This window comes from Microtus oregoni, unplaced genomic scaffold (assembly GCF_018167655.1).
Source record: "Microtus oregoni isolate MIOR12 unplaced genomic scaffold, Mior012 000036F_ref0000092, whole genome shotgun sequence".
Lineage (NCBI taxonomy): Eukaryota > Metazoa > Chordata > Mammalia > Rodentia > Cricetidae > Microtus > Microtus oregoni.
The window spans coordinates 2,676,523-2,697,149 of record NW_024543095.1 but is presented as its reverse complement, the minus strand read 5'-3'; the positions used below and the strand labels follow the sequence as shown (position 1 = coordinate 2,697,149).

The 20,627-nt window shown below is 47.5% G+C and overlaps 1 protein-coding gene across 1 annotated transcript in view; it reads right to left on the bottom strand.

Annotated features, from left to right (window-relative positions):
* Positions 1 to 317: 317 nt before the first annotated feature.
* Togaram2 (TOG array regulator of axonemal microtubules 2) overlaps positions 318 to 20,627 on the bottom strand; it is a 44,192-nt gene continuing 23,882 nt past the window's right edge. Inside the window, exons 14-19 of the mRNA XM_041631353.1 lie at positions 17,068 to 17,185; positions 16,650 to 16,738; positions 14,918 to 15,062; positions 13,980 to 14,196; positions 5,951 to 6,037; positions 318 to 622 (exon numbers count right to left, since the gene is read on the bottom strand). Coding sequence (XP_041487287.1) covers positions 318 to 622; positions 5,951 to 6,037; positions 13,980 to 14,196; positions 14,918 to 15,062; positions 16,650 to 16,738; positions 17,068 to 17,185 — 961 coding nt within the window. The remainder of the gene's footprint in view (positions 623 to 5,950; positions 6,038 to 13,979; positions 14,197 to 14,917; positions 15,063 to 16,649; positions 16,739 to 17,067; positions 17,186 to 20,627) is intronic.

The window sequence follows — 20,627 nt, the reverse complement described above, 5'->3', positions numbered from 1 at the left end:
GGCCTATGTGTCCCCCTTTCTTTCCTAGCTACTTGTCACTATCTTATCTAAAACTAGGGTTGCTGTTTTCATGTTTCATAAACCTGTCTGCTGGGAAATTCTCTATGGTTAAAAAAAAATGTAAGATTAAAAAAAATCTTAGAAAAATAAGCAATTCTTTTATTTCTACTTCAAAATATACTGTATACAATGGGGACCCTAATGAGGAGAGTAGGCCGTGAGGTGACTCGATCATAAAAATAAAATAAGGTAAAAAAATGATAATTTCCCACTTCAGACCCATCTTTAACCCGGCTGCTGGGGGCAGGTGGTTCTAGTCATCTGCTGTCAGGGGGCGTTCCCCGACCAGCAACCTTGTCATTGCCACCCAGAGAGTCAGAGTCTACAAGTCCCTGGAGCGTCTTGACGACATGCTGGGGCTGACTGGCAGCGAAGTCCTGCAGGCGGGACCCCATTTGCTCCTGGAGGCTTCCAGCCAGCCTGCGCACCACCGTGCGGACGTTCCCACCCCGTCCCGGCAGCACGCCGTTGCCGCTCATCTTGTTCAGGAAGTACCAGAGGACTGGAAGGATGTGCCGTTCCACGGCCTGAGGCTTTCGGGGGTACACTGAAGCCACCAGCACTGTCAAAGGAAAAAGGGAGGGTCATTTGAGCTGTGCACTCTCTCTTCCCACCTCTCTCCAGCACCACCAGTTCTGTGCTCAGAGCAGAGGGCAGGCACCCCTGCCAAGCTGACTTCCCACCTAGGCCCCATGCTCAAGCCTCACCACATTCAGGGACCCATGAAAATGTTTCAATTTATTTTAACATCAGAAGAGAAATATTGGTTTGTATTCACAACAGTTATAAAATATAATTTTATTTTCTATGAAGGAAAGGACCACAAAGCCAGTGCAAACGAAGTAGGTCCATGGTGATCGCAGTGCATTCCCTCAGCCCCAGTGAGGGAGATGAGGCAGGTTGCAATTCCACCTCTGTAGGCAGAGACTGTTCTTAGGTTTCCCGGCCGCCTAGACCCAAATAATCACACAAAACTATATGAATTGCAACACTGTTTGGCCAACGGCTCTAGTGTATTCCTAGTTAGCTCTTACATCTTAAATTAACCCATTTCTATTAATCTATGTATCACCACAAGGCTGTGGCCTACTGAGAAGGTTCTGGCATCTTTCTCCTTCAGCAGCTACATGGCATCTCTTTGACTACACCTACTCTCTCCCTATATCTCTTTGATCCTGGCTCTATTCTGCCCTGCCATAGGCCAAAGCAGCTTCTTTATTAACCAATGGTAATAAAACATACTCACAGCATACAGAGGGGAATCCCACATCACTCCTATACTGTCTACCAGCTTTGTGAACTCGAGAAAACTACCGCCTCTCTGAGCCTTTTTACATCTGTAAAGTAAAAGTTGCCAGCCTAAGCCAGGCTCTCAAGATTGTTAGAGATTCCATTATAAATAAATGTCAAGTAAGCAGGTGACAAATAGCAACCAATACTAGCACTGCAGAAACGCTTTATTGCCACTCAGGAAAGTCATGCCAACACAGACAAATGCCACACTAGCGGTGCAGCCTAGAATGAAGTCCTTCTAGAGACATGCGTGCACCCCTCTCTTTGACAACGAGAATGGACATGTCTATGCCTGGTCCTGGACAGTGTGACTGTCTGCCTTATTCCAACCTAAACCTCAGATCAGGACCCCAAAGATGAGCTGAAGGAGGCCACTGGACTTCTTTGCTGCTCTTCCCAGTGTGGCCATATTGAATAAGTCTCCTTTCTCTATTTTCCCCTATTACTTGTTCTTTAATTAAGAACAAGTTAAGGATGGGTCGCTGAAACTAGCTTGTTAGGGCTGCCAGGGTCCAGACTCCTACTTAGCGACTCCAGCAGCAGGGAGAAGAGTAAAGAGTCTCTGAAGAAGAAGAAGACCTGTACAGCGACCAGTACAGCTACAAGGAGCAAACCCCACAGCACCTGGGCACAATGCTACAATCAGGCAGCTGTCCGTGAGGATGGATGTGTGTGCAGGCTCTCGGGCTCTAAATAGACCCTCCGCCCCAGTGAAGAAGCCCCTGAACTGTTTTCTCAGAACTCAACCCTCTACATTCAAGAATACTCATCACCCCACATGAACCTGCAGAAGCTCTCTATCACCAAAGGAAGTACCAGGGCTACAGCCAATGTCAAAAGCCTCCCCAGGCCTTCATGGAGAGGTTTCCCTGGCCTGAGGTTATGACTATTACCCTAAGTACAATAGTGCTAACCAACACTGCCAGATAGATAGATAGATAATAGATACATAGATAATAGATAGATGATAGATAGATAGATATGATAGATAGATAGATAGATAGATAGATAGATAGATAGATGATAGATAGAGAGAGAGAGAGAGAGAGAGATAGATAATAGATAGAAAGACAGACAGACAGACAGACAGACAGACAGACATAGAGAAATATGCAGCCTAGTCTGCCTGGCATCCTAGTCAAGTGCTGGTCTGGAACAAGGAACAAGAAGGTTCTGGAAGACTATGAGGACCTAGCCATATATAAAAAACTACTCCAATCTAAGATTTGAAACTTCAAGGCTTCATTTCAGGCCAAAAAGATGAATATGAGTCCATTGTTCAAAGGAGGAAAGCAAGACTCAGGCTAAGGACTTCTCTTCATGAAGACCTTGCTGAAGACAGAGGCTGCTTTGCCTTGACTCCAAAGCTTACACCCACACTGTCCTCCAGACTTCAAGGAGTCCTATGTCTCAGAGGCCAGTCTAGAGTTTTAAATGCCCAATTTGTCCTTCTCTCGCCAGCTTAACATCTTCCAAACCCATGGGTGTTCCTTTGACTTCTGAGACAGTGGAGAAACAGATAACCTGGATGTTCCCCTCAGGGAAACCAGATGACCTGAATGTACCCCCAGATCAGACTGATACTCTCCACAGCATTTTCAGGAGTGTAAATGTCAGATATGACTACCCCAAGGTTCCTGCGTCCCATGGGAGGGTCCCCTGGGAACACCAACAGTCACAGTTCACTTAGGTGTCAATGTGGTGACTGGGAAAGCAGGTTTGCACGCTGAAGCCATGTAAGCATCACTGGGAAAGGCTCCAATACAAAGAGCCTTGGAAGGGTTCCTTGAAGAGGGGCACTGGCTGGAACAAACTAAATGCTGTGCTCTCTGGGTTTGGAGAGGGCTATGTTGGGGAAGCAGTCACCCAAAGGCAGAAGAGTGGTCAGGTAGCCCTGAGGAAAAGAGGCAGGGGAGGCAGGAGAGAAGCAGCTACATGTATTAAACAGCCAAAATGTTTCTGTCTCTGTGGGATCTCACCCACACAACCAAAGTGAGGTCATGAAATATTTACTTGTGCACTCTTTGTGGTGACATTACTCTCACAAGGTCCCAAAAGTAGGTGGAGGTCTGGGGTGTGCATATAACAGTCTGTCTTTAAGGTAGGAATAGACTGATATCCATCACCAGGTGGAGGGTGAACACAGTCTGGGGTGTGCATATAACAGTCTTTCTGTAAGGTAGGAGTAGACTGATATCCATCACCAGGTGGAGGGTGAACACAGTCTGGGGTGTGCATATAACAGTCTGTCTTTAAGGTAGGAGTAGACTGATATCCATCACCAGGTGGAGGGTGAACACAGTCTGGGGTGTGCATATAACAGTCTGTCTTTAAGGTAGGAGTAGACTGATATCCATCACCAGGTGGAGGGTGAACACAGTCTGGGGTGTGTATATAACATTCTGTCTTTAAGGTAGGAGTAGACTGATATCCATCACCAGGTGGAGGGTGAGCACAGTCTGGGGTGTATATATAACAGTCTGTCTTTAAGAAGGGAGAAGCCAGTATTCATCACCAGGTGGAGGGTGAACACAGTCTGGGGTGTGTATATCGCCTTTCTTCCTTCAAAAGAAAATACTGGAGCTAAGAACATGGTAGTCAGTAAAGTGTTTGCTGAAAGCATAGGGGCCTGGGTTCATTTACATACATTTTTTTAAAAAGCAAGATGATGACGTTTTTCTAAGCCAGGCAGCAATGGGGAAATAGAGACAAGAGAATATCTGAGCTGTCTGGTCTGCTAGTTTAGCCAAATTAATGAGCTCCAAGTTCACTGAGAGTTTCTGCTCAAATAAAAATAAATAAATAAATAAATAAATAAATAAATAAAAAAGGGAGAGGAGACTAGAAAGCTTGGTCAGCTTGCTGTTCTTATAGAGGACACAGGTTCAGTTCCCTAACCCCCACATGCATATAGGTCAAACTCTGGCCTCCACACCCACCCATGCAACACACACACACACACACACACACACACACACACACACACATGCAAATTCTAATGCCTGTTACAACGTAGGTAAACCTTGAAGACATGATGTTAAGTGAAACAAGCCAGTCTCCAGAAGATAAACTATGTCACAGTCCACTGACATCAAGTGCCAACCACAGTCAGTCTCACAGAGACAGGAAGCAGAATGGTAGTTGCAAGGTAACTGAGGGGAACAGGGAGTTACTGTTTGACAGGGTGAGAGTTTTCAGTTTCACAAGATGAAAAGAGGTGGCTGGTAGTGATGGTTGGCCAGCACTAGGAAGCATTCAATACCAAAGAACCTCTTATGGAGATAGTGGTAAAGTTAAAATAATAAAAAGAGCCCGGAAGTGGTGGCACATGCCTTTAATCCCAGCACTTGGAGGCAGAAGCAGGCAGATCTCTGTGAGTTCGAGGCCAGCCTGGTCTACAAGAGCTAGTTCCAGGACAACTAGAGCTGTTACACAGAGAAACCCTGTCTCTAAAAGCCAAATAATAATAATAATAATAATAATAATAATAATAATAATAATAATAATAATAATAATAGATTTAGGGGAACAGAAAGGAAAATTAAAGAAATCCCAAGAACCATCCCTTACCTTGACTTTAACTCTAACTGAGCCCAGAAACAAGACACTGGACTCCGCACGGCATCACTGGCCCTTCCATCAGACCTCTTTTCTGTCCTGCCACGTCTTGCCTGCAGACTCTCCTGGAGCCTGGCTCTCTAGGCAATGGTGGGTACTCACTCTCTTGACCTCCAAAGACTAAGAACAACAACCTGCCCACCTCAGCTGCCCAGCCCACACTCTCTTTCCTGCCCACATCTCAGCCCCTGCAGGCTCAGGATACTGCAGAGTGTGTCTGTCAACTTCCTGTTGCCTGCAAGCCAAGATGTAGCCAATGCCATGTCTGCCTGCACACCACCGTGACTGAACCTCTGCAACTGTAAGAGAGCCACCCCAATTAAATGTTTTCTTTATAAGAGTGACCGTGATCATGGTGCCACTTCATGGCAATAGAGAACCCACCCCAATTAAATGTTTTCTTTATAAGAGTAACTGTGATCATGGTGTCACTTTATGGCAATAGAGAACCCTAACAAAGACAGACAGACAGGCAGATGGATAAATAAACAAACAGGTATGGTTGGTGTGGTGACTCGTGCTTTGTAACCCTCACAGGTTAGGGTGGTTGGAGTTTACTCACTGAAGAGTAAACTCCAACCACCCTAACCTGCTTAACAAGTTCGAGGCCAATGAGGGACCCTGTCCTTAAAAAAAAGAAAAGAAAAAAAGGTGGATACTAGCCAAGAAGTCCTTTGGCTCCTATATGTATGTCCACCTCCACCTCCACACAGACACATACACAATTTTCTAAAAAGGTATTCAGTGGGATACAGAAATCTCAGTCTGTAAAAAGAAAGAAATACATTCTTAGGAACTATTTGGTTGTATACATATTTACCTCGCTTTCACCAAAAACAAAGATTGCCTTCTGGTAATGTGGAGAGTGTCATAGAAAAAGCAGACTGTGAAAATTCTTAAATGGTCTCTGAGATGAAAAACTACATTCCAGGAGAGAATAGTGATGAAGTCTGGGCTGGGTGGGATCATGGGTGCTCACCTGAGAGGCGTTCTGTGACCTCCAACACTGCAGGACCGCTCAGGAAACGCACACGACCTGCAAAGGCTTGTAGGAGGCAAAGGTGATCTGAAAGAGACGGAAATGCCGGTGATCGAGACGTTGCCAGTCATACCGACACACCAGGCACGCGCGCATGTGATTGGAGACTAAGCTCAGGTGCCGGCCCTCACTTTTCACCTTATTTGAGGCAAGGTCTCTCACTCACTGCTGCGGCACATGAAGCTATCAAGCTCACCAGCTTCCAGGACCTGTGATAAGTCTGGCTGGGATAACAGACTTGTGCATCCAGCTTGATCTGGGGACTAAGTCAGGTGTATGACAAGTATTTACCCACTGAGCTGTCATCTCAACGTAGGGCCAGTTTGTAAAAAAGCGAATGAACAGGGTATTATGGGAAGACTGAGAGGTCCAAAGCAGTGCAATTGGCTCCAGTCTTCCATTTCTCCCATAGGTCTGACACATAGTGTCTGTGATTTTCCAAATTGTCCTGCAGTGAGGTTTTGGATAAAATTGGTAGGCAGAAGACAGACTCACAACTAGTGATGCTAGCAAGAGATGAACGGGGGTGGACACAAGGATATTTGAGTGTTTCTAGAGCCTCAGAGTAAACTGAGGCACTAAGTGCTGGTCACATGAAGGTCATTAAAGGGCTGGGGACAGCATTCAGAACATACAATCTGGTCATTAGGATATTCCATGCCAGATCAACACTTAATCCCATAGTAAGCACTTCCTGGTGCCCTTTATGTAATGGATATGAAGCCTGGAACCAATAAAAAGGAGTCCCCCTACCCTCCAGGAAGTTTCTTAGATTTGAACATGAACCTCACCCAGGGAGGGAAAGTGTGCCCACGTAACAAGAGCCTGAGTTAGGGTTGATCAACACCCCTAGGTCTGGCCATGGAAGGCATGAGAGCAGAACCTTCTCCTGCTGTCCCCAACTGCCCCTGCCGTGAACCTGGAAGCCCTAGCAAGCCCGGTTTCCAGCATTCTCAGCTCCCAGGATTTTGCAACCACAGCAGTCATGGAATAACTTGATGGAAGGCAGGGCAGGTAGTGAAATCACCCTTCTCAGGGCGGTGGCTAGGGGCTTGCCCACACCTGTCAGCAGGGCAGGGCAGGCACAGCCACCCAGCGAGTGCATCCTGGTGTCTTTGTTGATTTTCTGCTTCCATAATTTTAAAAAAACAGAACAAGCAATTTACAAACAATGGAGCTTTATCTGGCTTGGGGTTTGAAGGGTGGAAAGTCGAAGAGCCTGTACTAGACCCCGGTGAAGACATAAGTTATGTATTAGTCCCTGACAGAAGGCAGAAGTATACACCTGGGCGTGACGAAGACAGAAAGGAGTCCAGAGCCACCCTTTACATCAGGATCCCAACCTGTGATAGCCGAGCCTGCAACAATGCGCCCATCTGCCCACGACCGCAGAACCCCTTACCCGAGATGCTCTCAAAAGTCCTGCCACTCATCACTACTGCAGAGGGACACACTTTTAGTATGGTTGGCAGGGGACCTCAGAGCACAGCACCTGAGGTCAGGATGCGAGATTTAATAAGTGTTTGATCCAATATGGCACAGCGAGAGCAAAGCATTTCTCCTGCATGGCTCGGTTCAGCTCCTGGCCCTTGGCACAGACCTCCAGAGCCCGAAAATTTTCAAGAGTCCTTGAAAATGAACCGCCAGCCAATCAACCAGGCAATGCTCCTACGGCAGCCAGCAAGCACCAGGGGCTTCACAAATGCTTGCAGAGTACAGGTGCTTGGCAAGTGCTGGCTGAGCGCGGCCGCCTGGTAAATGTGTGTGGAGTCATAGCACACAACAGGGCACAGGTTTTCCGGGTTGGTTTATGAATGTCAGAGCACTTGGCCTTGTCTTGTTCTGGTCAACTCTGTAAGACTGGCCTTCTTGGGTCACACTCGGATTTAATGAGATAGGAATACAGATTCTGGGTGCACGTTGCCTGAGTTTAAATCCCATCTCCTTCATATCTTCCTATGTAACACTATATGAGCCACTCGCTCCCTCCATGCCTCAGTTTACCCATCTGTGAAAAAGGAAAAATCCTAGTTTCTTTCTGAGTTGCTGTGAGGATAGATGAGTTGATTTAATATTTAGGATTAGACCCATATCATATACTTAGTAATGTATATACTGTTGTAATGAGTTTTATTATTGCCCTAAAATTCTCACAATGGAAAAAAAAATCAAAACAAGAGGCCAGAATCTTGAGCTGGCTTAGGTTACTCAGCAACAGAATGCTTGCCTAGCATGTGCAAAGGCCCTGAGTTCACTTCCAAGCACCATTTAAAAATAATAATAAAAGATGATGATAATGGAATCTAACATTGAAAGGCTAATGTCAATACTCCGTTAGCTTGGCCCACATTTCCAGAGGGTTCTTTCTGCCTCACAGGAAGGTCAAGACTCTCTATGCAGCAAAAAGAACCTAAGATGTCATGCAATGAGAAGAAAACAGGCCTGACCGACAGTCAGTCTGTCCTCCAGAGTCTCCCTTCTCTACAAAGGGACAGAGGAATCCCCAGGCACTAACAGAGTTGTTCCCCTTAGAGAAGCTGAGGCCACCAGGCCTTGTCATCCTCAGACACTTGAAAGCCACAGAACTCTGTGTCATTTAAAAAAAATACTGCTGTTAACATTTGGCATCCTTTAGTTTTTTCTTTTCGAGCCTTACTGCGTAGCTCTCATAGATCAGCCTGTTTCTGTCTCCCTCTTTCTGCGCACGTCTGTGCACATCTGTGCACGTAATTGTCCTATCATACATTTGAAGTTGCATCCTGTTTAACCAAATCAGAGCTTTTGAGTATGATGACTTGAGTCGTGGTCTTTCCTGGAGTGCATATACTTCTGCAGGTAAGTCTATCAGTTCCCCTCCTCCGAGTTTTTCCTGGGCGGCCACACCCAGTTTGGGCCACCGGGAGGACATAGAGTGTCTTACGGGACTGAACTGTGATGAGTGTCCCCAGATGATCATCAGGCCACTCACGCTTTGCCATGTTTTCCTTTAAAAGTTCTCTATAGTGTGAGGTAGCTGGTTCAGTCAGGAAAGTACTTCCACACGAGTGTGTAAACCTGAGTTTTGTGTCCAGAAAAAACACGTACACACACACACACATGCGCACCTGGGATGACAGCTATTCCAGGTCACAGTGAGAGGTCCTACGTCAAAAGCTGAGGTAGACAGTTCCCAAAGAAATACTTCCGGGGGTTGTCTCTGGCGTCCACACAGACAGACAGACAGACACAAACATGCACGCACACACGCACGCATGTGCACACACACTTTTATGAGTTGATACTTGTCATAAATGGGTTATATTTCTTTCAAATGCTTTAGGTTTTTCCATTTCCCAATAATTTAACAAGCATTTTTTTTTATTTTTGGTTTATTTTTTTCTTTGAGACAGGGTTTCTTGTGTAGTCCTGGCTGTCCTGGAACTCACTCTATAGACCAGGCTGACCCTCAAAATCAGAGATCTGCCTGCCTCTGCCTCCCAAGTGCTAGGATTAAAGGCGTGCATCACCACCTGGCCCAACAAGCATGATTTCTATAGAAAAGAATGAGTCTTTATGTTTAAGCAACGAGTAAGACTATAAAGTAGCGTTGGAAACTGGATGCAATTCACTTGTTTTCTCTTTGAACTTTTAGACGGGGCGCAGATTGGCCCCAACTTATGTTAATCTTCCTGCCTCGGCCTCCCAAATTACAGGTATGTACCATTAATATCTGTATTAAATGAAAGAGCCCATATGAGATTTGTATTCCCTTGTGGTTTTCCACTGGGAATACAATTTGAACAAATATGGGCTTTTTTTTTTTTTGAGCGTTTGGTGTGTTGGAGAGGTATCTTGACTCAGAGTCTAATCCTGTTGACAATATAATGTCAGTCACATGATTTACAGACATTTAAAGTCAGAGAGCAAACAGCAAAGCTAGATCCACAGCCACCCCAACCCAAGCTTATCTGGCCTCTACAGCCCTGGCCAGAGGCTGAGCTAAATTGAGAGCTCCTCTGACTGTGAGAAACGGGAACACCAAGGTCATCTGGGGAAAGCAGAGCTGTCTGCAGTCTGAGGTTTTCATCAGGCGGATATCTTCTCCAACGCAAGAGTAACAGAGCCCAACACGGCCAAGCAGTCTGCTCCTGCACGTCCTTACTACTCAGAAAAATTCCCGAGAATTCAGGTCTCAGTGTCTAGTAGGAAAAACAGCACTGAGCCTCAAATTCAGAGAAACCCCAAAGCAGGAAGTGGGTGATGAATGGGAGAGGCCAGGGAGCAAGCTGCCCAGTCTCCTTCCTGTCCCCCTAAAGGGAACGCTGCAGAAAGCAACACCTGTTATGTCAAGGGACATCCAAGTCACCAACCCTCGGGAGAACCAAGCCAGAAGACATGATTGGGGCTGACGAGACCATGCTCTCAATGAATTTCACGATCAAGCAGCGTCTTGAGACTCGTCCTAGGAAAGCCAGCCTCCCCAATTAGCCGTGCCATCTGGACTTCGTGCCAGGGAACAGAGCCGGACTTGGCACTGTCGTTCTCAATCCTCCTGCCCTGCAATTAGCAGGAAACAGACTGGGGGTAGGCTATGCTGTCGCTCTGGCCTTCCACGTGTGAGTTCTGCCCAGCATTTGACAGTCCACCTCCAGCCTGGAGCCCAGCATCCCACCCCCCAGAGTGGACAACTGAAGAAGCAGACTGTTGAGAAAGCACCTCTGTAAGAGAAACCCAAAGGCCCGTCAGAAATATCAGGTTTAGCGGAGTAGATTGGAAGACTGTATTCATTTTCTATCCCCACTGCCTGGGCTCTGCAGCCACCACCGAGAGCTCTGAACAGTGGGAAACTTGGTCACTCGTGTCTCTTCTGAGCTCCGTTCAGCTCATTCCAGACAGATGAAAGCCCTTCCCGGGGATGACATGAATTCTATCCTTGGTACTCCACATCACTAACCTAACATGAATTCTATCCTAGGTACTCCACATCACTACCCTAAGTCCTTAAGCTTGCACTCCATCATCATAAACACCTTCAGAATCAGGGTTGCTGCAGGAACGGAGAAGGTGTGTGGCACAGCAAACCCTGCTGGCCCAGACAACTCGTTCGCACACCCTACTCCAACAGCACCACATGCAGGACCAAGAGAGCATGCTGCTCCATCTCAAACCTCAGTGCGGATGTAAGGAGTTAGACGTGGATGTAAGGAGTTAGAAGACAGCCCCCCTCACACCAGCCATCACTCTCTGTGCACCACAGTCTGCCTGGTGGGCCAAAAGGACTGTTTTCAGCTGTATCCAAAAGGACTTTGTCCCAACAGGGAGAATCACGTGGCTGAAACCCTGCTTGCCACATGCTGGTCCCCAGAGGTTTCTGTGTTGGGAGCATGGTCCCCAGCGTGGAAATGTTGAAAGGTGATGAGGTTTTCAGGAAGCAGACGTTGACAGAATGCAATGAGGTCATTAGGAGCCTTGCCCTTGGAGGGGGCTTAATAAAGGCCTTGAGAATGAGTTCCCACATACACTCTCTCTCCCTCCCTCCCCGTGTGTGTGTGTGTGTGTGTGTGTGTGTGTGTGTGTGTGTGTGGAGGGCAGAGGCAACCTCAGCTTTCAGTCTTTGCCCGCCACTTTGTTTGAGACATTGGTTGAACCGCTGCATTCACCAGGCTAACTGAGCTTCGCGAGATTCTCCCATCTCTGCCTCCCATTTCTCCACAGGGAACTAGGATTACAGAGGCGCCTTAGGTTTCCATGACCCACTTGAAGTGGGTTCTGGGATCTGAAATTGTGGACTCACACAGAAAATTCTCTACTTACTGAGCACAGCCACCTTTTCCTGGTGTCTGTCTTCCTGTCTCACCATGTAATCTCTTTCACAGGAACTCCTGCCATTGTGAGACCATCCACCACTGTGACATCATCCACCATTGTGATGTCATCCACCATTGTGACGTCATCCAGCCAATATTATGACACCATTCACCACTGTGGTGCATCCATCACTGTGACATCATCCGTCATTGTGATGTCATCCACCACCGTGACATCATCCATCATTGTGACGTCATCCACCATTGTGACATCATCCACCATTGTGACATCATCCACCATTGTGACACCATTCTCTGTGAGGTCTATCAAAGCTGATCAGAAACTAGCACCATGCTCTGGAACTTCCAGAACCATGAATTAAATATATACATATAAATATATATAAAGATTAAATTTCTTTACATATATATGTATATATATTTCCCAGGCTTGGTGTTTTTTGCTATAGGAGCAGAAAGCAGACTAATGCACAGGCCACTCCCAGGCCTATTGCTTTCCAGGGTAGTCATCCTGAGTGGCTACAGCAGACCCTCAGGTAGAGCGTACCTGACTCTTGTAGCTGTGGGAAACACCAAATTCTGTTGTCCAAAGTGCTGGGCTCTTCTATGCTAGGGAAGGTTGTCCCAGTGGCAAAGAGCAGGCTGAAGTCCTTGGTGCAGGAAGAGTTAAGAGTCCACTCCTAGACATGAGCGTTCATCCTCCTCCGATACCTAACACCCATTCTGCTTTGTGTAGGTTTCCCCCAATAAATCCAGAGCCTGGGGTGATTTACCAAGAGCCTTGATTATTGGCAACAGCAATCTCACGCACCCAGAGCAGCGCAGGGAACAAGCTGTAATTTAGGGCTCGATTTGTATTGTTTGTGCCACAGCCACAAACTCAGCAAATCATAAATTCCCTCCGAGATGAAATGTGGAAATTGACAATATTTATGAACTCAGGAGACAGAGAAGGGCTTGACCAAGCCTTTGATTTGTAACTGAAACTCCTCCTGGTGGTTCTAGCCAAGGACACAGCTTGCTGTCCCAGGCCCAGGAACTGGGCTCTGGCCAAGGCATGAGGGAAGGAAGAGAGATGAGTCTGCCAGGGACGTCTCACCCAAAACGTTCTGCAAATGCCAGAGTCAGGTGCCACCCTGTGCCCATCAGATCTCCAGCAAAGGCAATCTTCAGATACCAGTTCCTTCACACTAGCCCAGACATAAGCCTGCTCGGGTACTTCTTTCTCAGTGCGCCTCAAGTTTTAAACTCGCCCTTCCCTCTAGGGAGCAATTAAATATCACCTTCCAGCCAGGAGGGGAAAGGCAGATGCATCGAAAGGCTGCCTGGCAGTGTGGACCTGGGCTGTTAGACTGCAGGGTGCATGGGATCCGACACATTCTTGCTTCTCATGATGACCGCCCACTGTGCCTCCCTTCTTTTCTCCATGTTCTGTTCCCCTCTGAGAGTTCATCACCAACCGCTGCCTCTGCTAGACCTTGCCAGCTCCCCTCACTCACCCCTGTGCTGCCCTGTGTGGCCCTGAAAAGCCACTTTCCTCATGTGACTGACTATAGGGAGGCTACACCAAATCCTCTCTCGTTCCCGATCATGCAGGGCCTAGTAGACTACAGTGGTTTGAAGAAGAAAGACTCCATAGGCTCATATATTTGAAGGTCTGGTCTTTAGGGAGTGGTGCTACTTGAGAGATTAGGAGGTGTGGCCTTGTTGGAGGAAGTGTGTGGCTGTGTGTGGGCTTTGGCGTTTCAAAAGTTCAGATCAGTCCCCAGCGTCTCTCTCTTCTGCTGCCCAAGGACCCAGTGGTAGAACCCTCAGCAACCTCTCCAGCACCATGTTTGTTGTGTGCCCCCATGCTTCCCACCATGGTAATAATGGATTAAACCTCTGAAGCTGTAAGCCAGCCCCAAATAAATGCTTTGCTTTATGAGCTGCTGTGGTCTTGGCGTCTCTTCACAGCAATAGACCAGTGACTAAGACATAGACAGGATGTGGAAAAGCCTCCAGTCAGGACCTCGGGGACCCTACAGTGTTAACACCTGTTCTACACAGCGTCAGACAAGCCAACCAGAGCTGTTTACCACACAGTTGATCCCCAACACAAGAAGATGGGTGTGGTGCTGGTGCCTCCCACAACCCCACAGGGACCGCAGTGGAATGCTCACCCAGGCTGTCCATCATGGCATCCAGCACAGTGGAGGCAGCCGCGGAAATCCCAGAGTTCTTAGCGTTGAGGTTGTCTGTGACTGCAGTGATGACGGAGAGCAGCATGGGATGTATGCCGTCTCTCAGGAGCGGAACCATCTGTGCAAGGGACTCCAGGGCCCACTGGCCCACTTTCTTGTTGGGATCCTGAAGCCTTGGGGTAAAAGCATCAAAGACCTATTGAGGGGGGGAAACAATCAAGAGTTTGTGGGAACTCAGGCTTGGCAGGAGTTAGCTGGGACCCCTTTGGTATCCCTGAAAGGGGTTTCCAGACCTGTACTAGAGCATTCCCAAGGAAGAAGAGCTCAGCTCCTCAAAGGGGGAACAGACAAGAAGGTGGGACAGATGTGTGCTGAGCATTCTCCACGTGTCAATCATCCACCCTCTTCGCTGTCTCACACTGAAGACCTTAGCCACCCGTGTTGCTGCTGTACTGCCCCTTCCATTAACTGTGAAGGCTCATGGAGGTTAATGAGTCTCTTAAGATCACATAGCAAGAAGGAAACCTGACTCAGCCTGGGTTTCCACATGCCTGTCAGCATGAACCAAGTGCATTCAGCCTGTTACCCAGCCTGTCCATCATTTCTGTTCCAGCCGCTGTCTAGCCATGGGCTCTGATACCAGATATTATGCAGATAACTAACCGAATGTAACCCAAGATCTTGACCACAGCGCCCTCTCTGGCAGAGGGGCTGAAGTCAAGCAGGAAATCTCCAAGCATTCTAAAGATGTGCTCAACATCCAGCCACAGCCAACTTGTCATTGGACATTACAAAGACCACAGGAAAAGTGAGCGCTTAGTAGGCTCCCCGCACAGCCCCTCCAAACCAGTTCAAAGCTCTCCAGATTGAACCGGCACCCACAGGGAGAAATCAGGGAGGATGGGGTGGGTGCTCACCTGAACAAGGTTGGCAGCAATGAGCTCTGGCTTGGCCTTGCAGTATTCAAGGAGCTTCCCAATGCCTTCCATCCGAGCCAGGAACTCCTTGGCCTCCAGCAGCCTGGTCAGCTCCCGTAACTGCTCTGCCATCTCCACGCCACCACGCATGGAGGAGCGTAGCCCCATCAGCCTTGGGCCATTGGGGCCAAGCCTAGGTGGAAGCAGAACCTGAGCCCTGGGGAGGAGCCCAGGGGATGACCACAGCTCTCATCTCAAGCCACATCCCACCGCCAGGTAAGACAGAAACAGTGGTGTCTCTATAGCTTTGTCCAAACCCTGCCTCTCTTCTGAATGCTGCTTGGGGACACTGTACTTGGGGACTGTGGGCATCTCTTTTCCTCAAAGGGCAACAAGAAACACTCTCTCTTCCTGATTTTCAACTCTCCTTTCTGAGGACATGTAAAGAATTGGAGGTGGGGAAGATAAGTGGGCATGTGCTGCGGAAAGACGACCGTTGCAAGCGTTGGGAAAGAGGGGATCCTGAGGATGGAACCCTGGGTCTCATGCACACCAGACAACTATTGTACCACAAAGAAGCACATCCTGGCTACTGTATATGTAACCTAAGACTAAGGAAAGATTCAAGATTCTGGAGGCCGTCACATTCTACTCCTGCTAGGTTCACATTTCATGCCTCTGGTTAGCTAGGCTCTCATACTCCTCCAGGAACAGAGAGCATTTGGATCACATTCCATCAGAACCTAGACTGTTCAGCCATCGTGAGAGAAGCTCCACATACGATTCCTACCTCCCACACTTAGTTCAAAACCAGGGTCTCTGAGCTCCTGCCCCGTACCCAGGTCCTGCCCGTCATTTGTCCTGTCATCTGCTCCTGCATCTCGCATTCTTGCCTACTGAAAACCAAGAGCTGTGTTTGGGTCCTGATAACAAAGGGATGAGAAACACAGCCTTTGCCTTAAGTATCTCACAATGGATGGGATACAGAGGTATGAAGAACAAGGACAGCTGCCTACTCTGGAGAGATGGGGGCACAGTGTCAGAGAATGTCAGGGGAAGGTAACAGGCAAGCTGCATCTTGTAGAATCAACAGGCAAGTTCTAGGTGCTTGGGATGAGTAAAAACAGACTGTAGCAGAGAAAGAAAATATGAGGGTGGGAAGGCTGGGGGCTGACTCAGTCTATGAAGGGAGAGGAGGAGAGTGCAGGACATCACTGAAGAGCTGGGCAGGACCTTCCCGGACATCCTGCTGTGGTCAGCTGGGATCCTCACAGGACCTGGCAGAAGGGTTCACACTTCAAGTAGAGAATTCCTGTCTCATTTTTAAATGTTCCCAGTACACATCCTCCAGCCCTCAAGCCAGGTCTTGTCTGCCTGTGTCCAGCTCTGCCTAAGGACTAGTCCTGGGCTGACCAATCTGGTTGCTAAAGGACATGTTGATCTAAGTGAACAAAGAGATGCTGAGCCTATACAGAGAGCCTGGCCAATACAGAAGAGCATTCCCTCAGTCGAGACTACCCAACTCAACATGTCTGGCAGATGCTGACAAGCTAGGATTTGGTATGTCTAAGATGTGGGAAAGGGAATTTATCCTACAAATTCATCATTATACATGCAAACCCAGCTAGGTTTCAGACATGTCCCAGACCACAATCAATCCCATGGGTCATAAAACACCCTTGGCAGCTTTGGCCATGGGGCCCCAGAGACACAAGAACAACCATACCCCTCCTGAGTAGGCAATCCGTTCTCACACACCACCAAACTCTTCAACACCTTACGGCCTTTGGCAGATGGAAGTTCATGATTGTCTTGTATTCCCTTGAGAAACAGACACAGAACATAAGCCAAATGGGGTAGTTTGACATTCCAGTATAAAGCATAACAAGATGGAAAATCCTTCCTCCTGGGAGCACCCCCAAGTCTGGAGCTCTGAAAGTAGCTGGGCAGAGACCAAGATCTCCACTCAAGACAAAAGGGAAGAGGGACCCAAGGATCTTGAGATGCATAGGGGCAGACCTGGGTATAGATACTGGGAGAAAAAGCACAAGCTTAACCCTGAGTGAGGATGAAATGGAAGATCCTGGAACCCCAACTCATTCCCCCGACCTACATGAAGGCTGTCAGCCACTTGAGTTCCACCAGCTCACCCGCTGTCTGATGGCTGCCATGACTTTCCGGAGGTCATGAGACGGGAGAGACTGCTTCAGAAATGCATCGAACTTTGCATTTGCCATCAAGATATTCACCATCTTCCGACCATAAAACCTGCCACCGGGGAAAGAACAAATGAAGAAACAGCCATGGAGAGGCCCAATAAATTCTCTCTACAGCTTTACACAACTTTCCCAATTATAACAGAAGAGGTTTGCTTCTTCTAATTAGGAAAGCAATCCCTACCCAGTTAAAAATTAGATTCATAAAAGAATAAACATCATCCATAATGCCATTACCAAGAGGAAATCACTATTAAATTTTTATATATTTTCTTAGTCTTTTTTTCTAGGCATTTACATTTTAATAGATAGCATAATACTTGGGCAACTCACTTACAAGTCTTTTTGCTTTCTTATTAACCATCTTCCCAGACTATGTAATATTCTTCATATACACCTTCTTTTCAAGATTTTCTAGAATTTATGAGTATATATGTCTAGGTGTATTGTACAGGTACCCACAGGGTCCAAAACAGGATGTCAGAGCTCCTGGAATTACGGGTGGTTATAAACTGTGCAATGTAGGTACAGGGAATCAAATCTGGATTCTCTGGAAAACCTCACAGACATACCTAGCCACAACCTATCTGAGTCACAAGCCAGACAATATTGATGACTCTGGCCATGGACATTAAGAGCAGCCATACCCTTCCTCACTGGGAAAGTGGCCTTAACCACTAAGCCATCTCTCCAGCCCCATTATCTTTTTAACAGCTATCCATTATAGCTATTTATCCAATAGAGCCAATATTCATATAGTTATCTATCCAATACCAGAATACTTAATGTCCTTCTGCATGGCTATCAGAAGTGTTGGTAAGTATAGTGGCATTTCATCTGTATTTTAATAAATAAAGCTTGCCTGAAGATCAGAAAAGTAAAACAGCCCCACTGGCAAGCCTTACAGACCAGGCAGCCATGACACACACCTTTAATGCCACTTGCCACACTAGCTTGCCATAGATACTCGGTGGTAGTGGTGAACACCCTTAATCTCAACCCTAGAGAGGATTATAAAATGGGAGGAGACAGCTCTCAGACACAGTCTTATTCTGAGATTTCTGGGGGCAGGGTCACCATTTTTGGGCTGAGGTTGAGGTAAAAGCCAATGGCTGGCTGCTTTGCTTTTCTGGTCTTCAGGATGAACCCCAATATCTATCTCTGAGTATTTATTAACTGTTCTTCAGGTAAGTTTTTTTCACCTGGTTTGGGACACTAAAATATCTGGGGAAGGGAATAGGAGGGAGCATCATCTCTACCGGGTGAATTAGCGCTGGCTGGGTAAGAAAATCCTGGCTTGGGTTTGGGATTCAACAGAGGAGTGTGAGTTCACTCATAGGACAGGACTAGGAAAAAAAGGGGAGGGGCATTCTAAAGTCTACAACAGGGTCTGACACACAGCCGGATATGGTTGAAGGCTATGAGGCTGAAAGAATGCAGAGAACAGGGTAAGCTGTGTTTAGGGCGATGTGAAGGGACCGGGCTTTGGTCAAGAGGCCACAGGAAGCTGAGGAATGGCCATATGGTCATGTTAGTCAAAGCCTCTCCAGGCAATAAAGATATTTATTGCCTATAACTCCAGCTTCAAGGGATTCAACATTCTTGTTTATCTCCATGGTCACCCCATCACACACACACGCACAATAAATCTTTTAACTCTAGGCAGGAAATGAGTGGCAACAGGGCAAGATTAGGAGCTTGGGGACCTGTTAAGAGGCCACTGTCAGAGACCAGGAAAGAGCGACAAAATGAGGATAAGATGGGGGCAGTCAAGTTCAAGACATGATAAAGGGGTTGAAACTGCAGGATTACAGAGCTGACTGGAGATGGAGCAGAAAGCACCTAGAATGATCATATCCACCCAACCTGAGACTCTGCTCATAAAACACACAGTCCTTGATTTTCCACTAAGGAAAACAGGAACATGAAAATGCTAGCAGCTTCCCTGTGTTCGCTGCCACTGCCCCGTGTGTGAAGGCTATCAGAGGAACAAGGGTCGCATCACGGTGGTCTTCTCCCTCCTCTGGGTGACACTCTTGCTTTGCAGGAAAATGTGGCATCATTCTTTCAACATGAAGTCTTGTTTCCCTGATGTCTCTCTCATGGCTGTCCCGATGCTCTATGTAACTTTGGTTTCAGTGCCAACTGACAGCATGGCCCCGCTAAGGAAAACAGGAACTAACTCAACATTCTCCAAACAATACCCGAAGGGACTTATGGAAACAAATCCCACAGTCAACAAGCAAGGGAAAGTTCCAGGCATCATTCCTACAGGCCAAACTCTAATCCCCAGTTTATGCAATGAAACTCTAAGAGGCAAGGAGAAACAGGAAGTCCAGTAACTCTAGAAACCCGGGTACTTTAAGGGAAAAAGAAATGCGGTTGGCTCCATTTGATGAGGGAATAGGAAAATATTAGGTCTTGATTTCCAACCCTCTCAACAATCACAGACAACCCCAAGCCTTCTCCTGAAATACACCTTATTTCAATAAATGGTGCCCCCATTGACCCCGACGTTCAGTGTAAAAACTAAAAGTCACCCTTGACGTGCCTTTGAAACCCTCCCTGCCCATACCTGATGGTTCTGCCTTCAAAACAGACCTAATGCCCAACCCACCTCCTGGGCCCAGCCTTTAGTACCTCCTGCCAGGATTCTGAACTAGCCATCTGTCTGCGGCCATATGGAATACAAAGCCATTAGGAAGAAAGACACTCTGAAACAATGGTGAGGTGTCACCTTCTCCCATTAGAGCCATTAGAGGGGAAGGAGGGAGGGAGGAAAAAGTGGATACTGCCAGTCATTGGCCAGACCAAGGGGGAGGCAGCACCTCAGGCATCGGGAAGGTCCTTGGAGGAGGCACTCTGAGTTACCCAGAATGACCCCTGGAGAGTGGGTGGCAGTGCTATACTGGGTTTATTCCAGAAGATTCCCACTCAGCAAACAAAGAAGCCACAGGCAACACCCTGCACAGTGGGGGGTTTGGGAGAAGGGTGGGTACTTCAGTTTCCCAGGGAACAGGGAGGTGTGGACAGTTTATGTGACCAACACACCACCTCAGCTCCACTGACTTGGGGGAATGGGACCTCTAGAGCAGAGCCTGGTGACCTAAGTCCCCTGATCATGCACCCCATCCTCTGAGATGAAGGCATTAGGCTTCACATCCAAACAGACATAGTGTCAACATCCAAGAAAGCCAGAGGGTGGGATTACTGCAGTCAATGGCTCCCCAACTCCGCCTTTGGGAGACAATCAGCCCCCAACACACTTTAAAACTCTCTAGAACTCTCCCATTACACAGCCTAAACCCCAGCTTTTGACCTTGGCCTCCAAGGTCCTTCATGATCTGGGTCTGTCTACCATGCCCTAGTGTCTCACTCAGACTGGCCATCATTTCCCTTGTCCAAGATGTTTCCCCGGGGTCTCTATTCTGCTTCCTTTGCCTGGAATGCATGCTCAGAGCCTCGGAGAGTGGACTCCATCAACTTATCCCTGC